This window comes from Apis mellifera, linkage group LG7 (assembly GCF_003254395.2).
Source record: "Apis mellifera strain DH4 linkage group LG7, Amel_HAv3.1, whole genome shotgun sequence".
Lineage (NCBI taxonomy): Eukaryota > Metazoa > Arthropoda > Insecta > Hymenoptera > Apidae > Apis > Apis mellifera.
Genome location: NC_037644.1, coordinates 9615984 through 9627866, shown reverse-complemented (window position 1 = coordinate 9627866; position 11883 = coordinate 9615984). Strand labels below are relative to the sequence as shown.

General features: G+C 27.5%; 1 protein-coding gene across 2 annotated transcripts; it reads right to left on the bottom strand.

The window, feature by feature from the left end:
- Positions 1–236: 236 nt before the first annotated feature.
- On the bottom strand, positions 237–10109 carry LOC408926 (alpha-2-macroglobulin-like protein 1). 2 transcript variants are annotated; one of them, XM_006565440.3, is made up of 25 exons: positions 9836–10109; positions 9335–9501; positions 7990–8231; positions 7759–7875; positions 7476–7642; positions 7256–7364; positions 6936–7169; positions 6560–6802; positions 6096–6421; positions 5586–5947; positions 5389–5513; positions 5181–5313; positions 4802–4925; positions 4349–4577; positions 4031–4236; positions 3600–3949; positions 3222–3454; positions 2918–3160; positions 2302–2697; positions 1964–2195; positions 1716–1888; positions 1330–1647; positions 1108–1201; positions 809–1033; positions 237–687 (listed from the first exon to the last, which is right to left on the bottom strand). In XM_006565440.3, the coding sequence occupies exons 1-25, from the start codon at positions 9916–9918 to the stop codon at positions 485–487; spliced, it is 5334 nt and encodes a 1777-aa protein (XP_006565503.2). In that variant the 5' UTR covers positions 9919–10109; the 3' UTR covers positions 237–484. The 2 variants fall into 2 exon arrangements, with proteins under 2 accessions (XP_006565503.2, XP_016768602.2); XM_016913113.2 differs by having other exon boundaries at positions 5389–5510.
- Between the last annotated feature and the right edge of the window lie 1774 nt (positions 10110–11883).

The following is an 11883-nucleotide window of genomic DNA, read 5'->3' as shown; positions in this document are numbered from 1 at the left end:
AATTATTTCAGTAGCAGATCAAATGCAAAGATAATAAATAAAAATATAATAAAAAATAAATCGATATTTTTTTGTTTGTTTACATGTTAATATATGTATATAATATAATGGGATGGAAGAGAGAAGAGAGAGGAGAGAGAGAAAAAGAGGAAGAAAAGAGACAGAGAATATATATAACTTATCAATTTATCATATTAAAAACTTTATTCAATTTAATAAAAAAAAAAAATCATTCATTTCCTGGTATATATCTGATATTTATTTTTACGTAGACTATACGTAGCTTATATTATATTTGTTTATAGCATACAATTGACATCATACTTGTAGATATAAAAAAATTAAAAAAAAAAATAATTATATACGTATATTACCCTGCGCGAAATTAATAAAAAGTAAACAAAATATTACGTTCTTGAAATCGAAATTTACATATTTTAAAGATTTTACGCAATTTAAAAATTTAAATAGATACGAATTTAATTTAACCATATGCAGGGGGATCTTCATACGTGCATTGAATGTTATCCTCATTAAGACAGGATGCTCGTATTTCCGCCAATTTGCACGGCACACCACTTACTAACGGTAAACCATATATATAAAAAGAATCGTTTAATGTTTGCTTTTGATTCCCAGATGTAAGAAAATCATTATCTTTGTTTATAATTAATGCAAAACTTCCAGCTACAAAAAAATATTTTTTTATTAGTGAATATATTGGAAAAACAGTGTATGTGTTATATATATATATCCAATGATGAATTAAATTATCGATATGTATTAGTATGATGGAATGTTTACGTACGATTATCTAATGGCGAACAGGAGCAATTTGGGCTCAAAGTGAACTCTATCATGGCACGAAGACGTTTGACTTCTCGGGATATATGCAAATCCAATAATAATCTCACTTTACGGAATCGCCTAATTGCTACTTTAACCGCGCTATTTGCCGAGCAATAAATATCGCTAATATTTGACGGTAATACATCCATGCATATGGGACAAGATTGGTTTATTCTTGTTGGCGCTAAAGTAACATGTAATATGAGAAACAATAATTGTACGTGTAACTGTTGTAGATTGTAAAATATATTTACTTACACGGAACATTCGTCTCGTTAATTTTTAATATTTTTACTATTCTTAAGACTTCTTTCATAAGAGGATTCGTTATTGAGGGATTGTCTGTATCTATCTGTAAGAAATTGTCTCTTTCAATAGCTTGACGAGTGTTGTTTTTTTATTTCTTTAAACTTTTTTATTTTTTTTTGCGTCCATTTATTTGCAAATTCTTTGGAATCATGAAAAAAGATTTTAATGTACCCTTATAGGTTCTTCATCCTCTGTCTGTACTGTCGGTACAGTTTGATCTTCTGTTACGAATGTCGATGTTAAATCAGGCAATCCATTAGTAGTGGTAGCTGCTTCTGTTTTGTAATCATAAGTATTCAGTTTCACGTAAACTGGAATTGGCCCTTCCATTCCATCAGGAATTGCTAGCTCGGCGTTATTGACAACAAAAGAGGAATTCATAGGACTTTCATCAAATGATAATTGCTTCATAATAATCATTTCATTTGGCGTTGTTAATTGTTCATCAACTGGCTCCGCACTGCTACAAATTGAAGGGATTTTGTAATTCTGAAAACATTCAATCATTATATATTTTTATTTCTGATTGAGATTAAACAAAAATCATTAAAACTTACAGTGGATACAGTAAGCTCTTGTTGATAATAATCATAAAGTTTTATATTCGCTGGTTTGAGATGATCGATAAAGTATTCTTGTATTATTCTAAACGAGATACAAGTTTTTTGGCCAGTCAATTTGTTGAAATAAATTGTTACAATATCTTGATCTTCTTCGAATAATTTAACTTCTATAATTTATAATTTTATAATTATTACATTACATATATTTATTAATTTTATTTTTAATAAAAAAATAAATTTACTTGAAGATGGATCCAATAACGAATGTAGACTTGCTCGATCAGGCACGTAACCACTTATTATACCAACTTCGAGTAAAGCCATGTTACTCTCCTCATCTGCCATTTTATATCGTGAACAAATTGTAATTTCTTGTAATGAGCATTCGTTTCCATAACCAACAGAACGAACTTCTGCTGAAAGATCGAAAGCATCCGAACCAGTACTGGATGCAACGTTGTATTTAAGATTACTCTAAAATTAAAACAAAATGAATATATAATTTGTATGATATAAATGAAAATTGTTAATGGAATCTATATCTTATATTTTTTGATAAAAGCAAAGATATTTATTTTACCTGTATTAAAACACATCCTTCACCTTGAGCAAAAATTTCTACTATAGTTGGTAGAATAGGTAAACGAATTTGTTTAAGAATTACACGGTTTTCATCTTGCAATTTGTAAACATCATCCACTTCTTTGGACGCAGTGACGAGAACAGATAAATCTGTGATATTATTATGGTGTACAATCATAGCGTACTTCGTAAGGGCTTCTAATCCAAGAATTGTATCTTGGGTGGATGTAAATCCACCTTCAGAGTTTCTTTGCTTTGATATCCAACGAACAGCTTTCAAAGCTTCACTTAAATTTTCTTCGCCTAATTTCAATAAAGTAAGAATCACGTATGCAGTCATTTCGATGCTTAAACCGATTGAAGGCTTCGATTTATCCTCCCACCAAATTAAATTCTATAACGTAAAAAATTTTCTTATATTAGAGAATGCATTTACTTTTTCTTTTTTAATATATTCTGAATTGTAAATTTTAAATTATAATAACAAAAAAATTAAGTTTATATTTTACTACTTTTTAAATCTTACTAGTCTTATTGGCTAATTTTTATATTTATTATTTTCTTAAATTATATTGTGTATATAATTATATATATGTATACTTATTTATTCATACTTTATAACGCGTAGCACGGTTCATTAGAGATTTCATGCTGGAATTAGCTTTTGGATGTTCCAGTAATGCTAATACATATGTGGTAAGAACAGTTGTATATAGATCATCATTATTCATTCCCTTTTCTAAACATTTTTGGGCATCATTAACAACAGATGGTGACAAAGGAACACCAGATTCAAGCAAAGAAATTAAGATATATGCTGTTAATGCTGACGATGAACCATGTTCTTGGAGGCCGCCCTAAAATAAAATTGTTCCCAATTTATCGACGAAACATTTAATCAATTGTATTTTCACAAACCTTCATCGATTTATGGAAAACCGTGCCTATTACAGGAAAGCAACCATCTTCCAACTGATTCATCGTGATCCAAGAAACAGATGATTCAAGAACATATTTGTCGATATGAATTAAACTTGCAGCTTGTGCAAATGACTTTAATACGAATGCAGTCAACCATATGGAGCTCTCACCTTCTTCAAATGCGGAATAAGAACCATCCATGAATCTATATTTTAGCTCTCTCTGATATCCTAAATTTAATATATGATAATAATTTATTGGCGTTTATTTAAATATGATTGCAAAAAAACAAAATAATAAAAACATTCTTGGTTTCATTAAAATATTTCAGGTAAATATATCCATTTTAAAATATTCCATATAACACAATAATACCTTTTTCCATGTTTCTAATAGCTTTCGCTCGAAGATCAGGTTTATTGATTCTCATCGCATCAAGATATTTAATCACGTGATTATTTGGAACAAATAATATCATATTTTGTTCACCACAACCTTTCGGTAATTTTATAAGTTTATCTAAATTTTCAAGTGCTGGACCTAAAATGTCTCCTATCAAATTTAAATATGCTCTTCCGCTATCTGGTACAGCGTCCTTAGGTAACGTTAATTCCCACATGAACGAAGAATCATCGCTAGAATCTTTAGGACAAATCAAAGCTGATTTCGTTTCTTCCACAGGAAAACCTTCAGGTAGAATTAGAATCGGTTTCACGATTACGTCCCTTAAAACGTGAATAGATATATGTTATTTATTTGTTAATTTTTATTTTTATCTATTATGCGAGATATTTATTTTTAATTACTGTGTAAATATCACAGTCTCTGATCCGCATGGTTCGGGATAATCAATGTCCACAAAAGCGGTGACCGTTATGTTAACTTCTCCGATCACTCGTGGTTTCAGAATATACTCGTGAACAATATTATCTCGTGGTTTTACACAAAACGAGGCTGTAGGCTCTGACAAATGCAAATCAATTTTTTCCATTTCTTCCAGTTTGATTTTTACCTATGCATCCACGAATGAGGCGAATTATTTAAATTTGTTTGTCTCCAAGGATAAAAATTTTTTTACGTGAAAAATATATCTTAATGCTCAAAACCATGTTTTCTATACTTACAGGTAAGCTATGATGCATGTAGTTGAAAAGAGATACTTTAAAACGCATAATTTCGCCGCGTTTTATACTGTAAGGTAAATTATAATCAAGGAAAAATGACTGGAACGCTGTTATAGTGGTTGGTGGTGCTATTCCAAGTCCGTGCGTCGGGGAAATACATGTTGTATAGCCAACCCAATCAGTGATAGTATGTGGAAGTGTACGTTCTATTGTGATTTTACCTTCTTCTCTGGAAAATATATTGTAGTTAGAATAAAAAATTAATATATTATAAAATAATAACAAGGATTTAAAATAATTAATATATCAATAATAATAACATAGAATTGTTATTAATAATAATTATAGAAATTATAGTAGAATCAAGAAAAAAATCAATTTAAAATATATTTAAAAATAATAGTATTTTAATTTACGTATTTACTATGATTTTAAAAACTAATTTAATCATACCCGATAGGTACTAATTCCCATAACCATGTTTCAGGAAAATATGATCTAAGTGTAGCCATTTGAGCCTGATTTTGATCAACATATCCTATCCCTGAATCCATCGCTGCAGCAGCAACTGCGAATTCTATTAATGAAAAGATTAAAAGATTCAATGCTTATATTTAATTTCATCGAAATAATGAAGGTAAATTTATGATATTTTTTATATTTAATCAAATAAAAATAATTCAAAATAACTACTTTCAAAAAATTAATCGAATTTAAAAAATAAATCAGAAGAATAAAATTATTTAGTAGTGAAATTAATATTTTTATCGCTTGTATTTCATTAGTCGATATTAAATCTATTTATAAGAATAAATATAATCAGAAAATTTACCGGAATTATCCTTCATTGACATATATTCATTCGTTGAAATATATTGACGGGACAATGCTGTGTATTCCATGAACAACCATGGGCATGGTCGTGTTTCCAACACGAGATCGCTCATTACTATTACTCCAAAGTCCTACGAATAACAAAAATTGAAATTAAATATTGTTTACAAAAGATGGACAAAACTTATAACTTCATAATATCTTACAACGAAAGCTTGTACAGCATCCACGTAATTAACTCTTTTGCTGTACGTTATCGTTTGTCTTTTCGATCTTAGAAATTGTGGAAGATGATTGATCTCTTCTTTCATTTCTTCCGGACCAATTGCTGCTGCAATTTATATTTAAATTTTATTTAAATTAGACGTAATCGTTATGCAAACATTGTAGATTAGAAACGTACATTTACAACGAGAATTCTCCCATGGAAAATAAAATTTTGGAGTTGGATGGAATCTTTTCAATGCATCAAATGTTTGAGTAGAACTCATTAGATTGGATTCTGATTTGCTCAAGAACAGAGTCGATTTATCTACAGCAGAAATTGCACAAAGAGATCTAGGAGCTGCTTCAACGTGATATTGAGTGGGTGATCCTGGTATTTGTGCATCAGTATGCCATGTAGATTTCACTTTATTCTCAAAGCAATGGCCAACCTCAATTGTATAAGTGGTTGCAACAATTTCACCATCTGATCGTACGTAATAAAGTAACAATTCTGAAACTGGAGCCATGCTTGGTGTAACTTTAACACTTAACGGGAATCTAATTAAAAAGAATATATATACATATATTTTTTCATAAGAATATTTTACAATAGTAATAATAGAAATAATTATTTATGCTCTATGGATAAAAATATATTATAAAAATATAATAAAAATTTATCATTTAATAAAAAAAAAAAATTTGCCTGTGTACTATAGCTTCTTTGTTCGTCTTGTTAGCAGAAGATTCGATGGTGCCCAATAAATTATGAAACTCGAAATAATTTAATATTGTATCTCGATTGGGTTTGTGCTTTACGTGTCCATATATCAGAATACTTCCTTTGGAATTAATCGAATAATGGAAAGAAATGGTTTCGTTCATATTAGAGGATGTCGTGTACATAACATTGAAAGAATACTTTTCACCACAAACGATCGGTTGGTTTCCTCGAGCTACTGTTAAATAACTATCAGACGGTGAATACCAAGGGTTTACAGTGATAGATGTTGAAGGTTGATTCATAAAAACCTAAGAAAAATCATATATTAAATTTAAATTAATAAAATTTTAAAGATTTATATGATAATTAATTTAAAAACTTTTAACAATATTTGATATCGTAATAATTAATAATAATATTAATAAATTATTATCAATGTTACCTACTCTCCAACGTTGTTCTGGTGAGTAATACGTCGTTGGATAATCAACAGCTGTTGCGACAAAACTTAATAAAACGATATTTTTATGTTGCGGTGGTACGACAAAATCGACAAAACCATCGGTGGAGGATCTAAAGTCACGGCAATCTACCACATCTTTCTCCCATTCGATTTTTCCACGTACTTTTAGACAAATTTGAATTTTTTCATTTGGAGCAGGTGTATCGTCGTATCGCAATACTCGTAACTGAGTCGTAAACAGAAACATTCATTTAATAAATAACATTAATTATTATTAAGGAAATGAATTAAGATCATATATTCGATAATATAATGTAAATTAATATAAAATAACATAAAGTATGAGAGAAAAAATTCACTTTTCCATGATAAGGTAAACCAAACTTGAAGTATTTAGGTGTATAATGTTCGTATTCTAACTTCAACGCTTCGTGTAACACCACGGTTCTACTAATCGTAGTTTCCACTATACCAGTCCCAGCTTCCGTGAATTCAGCTATGAGAACAATATTGTTCGGATCCATTTTCCAATGGGCCAATCCAAGAACTGATCCAGAAAGGACAAAATCGGTGCAACCATCCCCTTTGTCAAGCTATAAATATTTATTTTATCCGTTGAAACATCTTTCTATATTTAATATAATTAAAAATGTACACATTTAAGAATAAATTTAGATACTTTAGTCTCGTAACGTATTGCCGGAAGATTGGGTAATCTTGTCCAACTTGGTGTTTGCGGAGTTAATTTTAATAATAGATTACCTTTCACGGGTTTACCATAGCTGTATCTATAATTGCAATCATTATTTAATTTTGACGTAAAATAATTTACATGTTATAAATTATAACAATGTTCTAAATATTTGAAAATAATTATGATAAAGATATAATAATGATACTTGACACAGATGTTCCAAGTCACATTCTCTACATTCGCAAGGATGTATTGCGGCGAATTGATCGTCATTTGAAATTTTGGTAAAACATATTTCTCCACTTTGAACGTAGTGCTGTGAATCAAATTGGGATACGGTTTCTTCTTCATCACTTTTATGTGCCATGATCCCTGTTACAAAATAACATTTTTGCCTTTAATCTATGAAACAATTATTTTACTTTATTTTGTCCTATTTTATTCAATATCATTTATTCTATTCTGTTGACAAAAGTAAGGAATTTTACCAAGCTAGGTTCCGGTGACAGTGGAAACGTCAACTGTGCCATTCCATTCTCCGTGCTTACATTTGTCCATTGCTTTACCTTTACAAACGATGGATTTTCAATCCATACTTCTGGAATCTGAGCATGAATTCATAGAATAAAATTAATAAAATTGAAAATATAAATTATAAATTTCAAATAAAACAGGATAATTACTATTCTATCTATATTAAACGAAATCAATCTTCTTACCGATTTCTGCCATGGTTTCAAATCATGCATAAGCATAAGAATCCTAATCTTAACATCTTGGCCAGGCTTATAAGTTGGTTTATCAGTTTCCACAAAAGTGAGCAAGGAATCATGTTCTATTTCTACGTCTGTCTCCGATTTTATCACGTAATCAGGGTATTTGTCGAATTTGATTTTTAATCGGAGTATTGCGGTTCTGTAAATCGGTGAAGGTACTGCTAATTGCAAACATGTTTCTGTACCTAAATAAAGATGATTATTAATACGTTGTTCATGATATAAAAAGAAAGAGATTGAATATTTTTAAACTAATTCAATATTAAATTTAAAAATGTTGATCATGTTACATCATGTTCATTTTCATATACAGAATTAAAATTTTCATTTTATGATGTAAACTGGCATAACTTCATCTAATGCAAAAGAATGTTCTTAATCGATAAATTGCTATACCAAGAAAGCCTACTAAATTGTCCCTTCTATGTCGATTTAGCTAATTGTTCTTTCTACAGTCACGTACTACGTATATATGATAGTAAACATTGTTTTTTTTTTATTCTTTAATGATATTATCTCTTATATGATAATTTATATTCGAACAGGGTTAAAATTGATTATTAATAAGTTCAACGAATAGTCAATTATATAGTTTGATTCAAATTTATATCATTTTGACAGTTCTTGACATTATTAAACTATGTTATCTGTTAGTCTCTAAGTCGTATTTTGATCGTGTTAAACGTTCATTGTTCAACCCATGTATAACAATATAAATGGGTTTCCCATGTATATATTCTAGCGATTGCTTATTTCCTTTCCAGAGAGGGAGTCGGCCAATTCAGTTCCCCCGCAGGAAGCGGCGACAATTTCAATTTACCATTTGTTTAAAGAGTCTGATACAAGGTAGAAAAATACTATCGAAAATAAAGCAGGAAGTGATAAGCCAAAAATTGATGGGAAATTGAAGTTCTTCGAAATTTTTCCAATTATTCTACAATGGCGAATAGACACATTATATAAATTAATATAAACTGGCATATATACATATATACAAAAATACAGAAATTTCATCTACTATAAAATAAATATTCATTATAATATATATAATTCCATATCAATTCTTTAAAGTAGTACAAAAATAAATTATATTCGTATGACGTTTTTATAAATATTTTCAATCTTGCACATTTTTATCTTTTAATCTATAGATTGTTAATCGACTTCGAAAAGGAGAGATTTCTTTCCAAGGAGAGTATATATTCACAATTATTCTGTAATAGATCGATGAGATTTTTTTACATCTTGCAGAGTTTACAATTTTCGTCATAGATTAAACGGAATTTACCTGTTTTTACAACAGCACTAGTACTGGCAAGCACTTCTTGTCCTTCCAAAAAAGAGAACACTAGTTCAAGATGAACGTGAGCAGGCAATTCTAAATTATGCAAAGATAAACATCCAGTTTCGATTTCACCGGCATATAATTTTTTTGGCGCTGTGAACACGTATCCCCTAAAAATAAGAAACAGGATCTAATTGCATGATTCAAATTGATTTCACTACTGTACGTATCATTATGCAGAATAAATTGAATATTTTTTTTTGCAAATAAAATTTCGGAATCCTATCAAATAATATAATAATAATTTTAATTTTAATCTTTGTTATTCATATTGTGGAATCTTTTTTTCATAGAATGTTTTTAATACTTTAAAATATCACTATTTCCGCGTAGAACAAGATATACGTCATTGATTAAATTATCGATCGGTTCATTAATAATTTGTCCCGATCCATAATATGATTTTTCATTTTTAATTTGAATTTAATCGGCTATAACAATTACCGATTTACATTCGAAGCGGCATCACAACAATGTAAAAAGGTCACTGAACAAATGAACAACACTAAGAACACCAATTTATTCATCGTGTATATCTTGTACGATTACACTATTTTTACGTTTATTTATGATAAACTGTATTCGCAATCATGCTTATAAGTTATTCAAAAACTTGGATATTATCTCTCGATTAAAATGACAAATATTATTAAATTCTTGTGAAATAAAGACGTAATGTTTAACGTAATGTGCTAATGTACAGCTCTACGCTGTACGCAGACTGAAAGTATGATATTCGTTCGGTCCCTCTTATTAACCCCTTGGATCTGTAAGGAGAAGGGTTAAAGAGGAAAGATCATTTCGCTACTGATTGTGAATAGAGCACGATGCATGTATATACGTATTTAATTTTCTTCTATGTGTTTTATTAATTTTTAACATATAGTAAAAATCATAAAGTTATTATTAATTTATAAATGGAAAATTAATGGAAATAATTTTAAATAAAAATATTAATATAAATAAGGGAATAATAATAGATTTTGATATTTCATAAAAAAAAAAATGTGTAAATTTGAGTTCAAGTTATAAAAAAGAATGATAGAATTCTTTTAATAGATATTAAATAATAATTCATATGTGTAATTATTGATACATGAAATTATTGATGACATTTCACATTAAAAGTTTATAACTTTGATCTTGATAAAACTTAATTAATATTTCATAATATTATTTTTTCAAATTTATTTTATTATTTTTTGATTTTATTCATTGATTTTATTTTTTTTTAAACATAATGCTATTATATGTTTCTGTAATTTTGGTTTTGTTTGATTTATTCATTTCTTCTATTTTGTAGATTATAAATAATATCTTCTTAAAGAATTTTCTTCATAATCATAATTTTTTCAATCCCTTTTTTAATATATCATATGATTCTTTTTATATCTTAAAAAGTAAAGATATTTATGATATTTTTATTATATAAATAATAGCATTGTATTTATAGTATACATATATATTTGAATTTTAAAAATTTATATGCAAATTATATAAAGTTTTTGATTATAACATTCTTAATTCTGCATTTATAATGTTACAATGATTCAGTATTTAGTATTATCTCTTCTTTTCAATGTCCCTTTATTATAGGTTATCATTCGGGTTATCTAATTTTGATATGTGTATATGAACATAAGAAATATAATTGTGTATATTTATGTTAAATATACATAAGTATTTGTTTCTTGATCAATCAATTTTCTGAATACATAATATCGATATATTTTTATTTGTTTTGTGCCCAATCATTGCGAAATCTTGCAAAAATGCATGATAATTATTAATGATAGAATAAGAAATAATTTTTGAAATATAATAATTAATAATTTAGTAATTTTTATATTTTTATTATTAAATCCTTTTATATTATTACATTTGTTATTATCTTTATTATAATAACAAATGTAATAATATAAAAAGATTTAATCAAATAATATACAAGTAATATGATATGATTCTTTATGAAAAAAAAAAAATATATAAAATATAAAATATAATAGATATTAAATATAAAACTGATATCACTATCATTGGAATTTTTATCGTCCAGGGGTTGTTTTCCCTTGTATTTCATGTAATTTTATTATTTGAAATTTTTCGTTGAAATATTAAGAAAAGGTTTCAAATGAAAATTAAATGATTTCAATACATAATATAATATAATAATTTTTTTCCTAAAACGCATAAAGGATTTGTGAAATTGACTTTGCTTTTTTTAAATAGAGTCATATATTTTTTTATTGTATTGGTAAATGCAATACATACATTTTCTATAAAAAAATGTTATATCATTTAGTAAAAAATTATTAATTTAAAAAATATTTAATTATTATTGAATATTTTAATAGATTAATAATTTTTCAATTTACATAGTCTAATAACTTTTTATAGAAAATATTGAGATATATTGATTCATATGTTAAAAAATATATAATTCTATTTAAAAATATAAAAGTAAGTTTCAAAAGTTCTTTATATATCCAATT

What these genes read in the sequence shown, in the direction of transcription:
- LOC408926 (XM_006565440.3), bottom strand. Translation starts at nt 9,918, where the DNA reads ATGAATAAATTGGTGTTCTTAGTGTTGTTCATTTGTTCAGTGACCTTT. An exon ending in TAGTGCTGTTGTAAAAACAG is followed by an intron (nt 8,232 to 9,334) that starts GTAAATTCCGTT and finishes ATCTTTATTTAG; the next exon opens with GTACAGAAACATGTTTGCAA. An exon ending in AGGATGAAGAACCTATAAGG is followed by an intron (nt 1,202 to 1,329) that starts GTACATTAAAAT and finishes AATTTCTTACAG; the next exon opens with ATAGATACAGACAATCCCTC.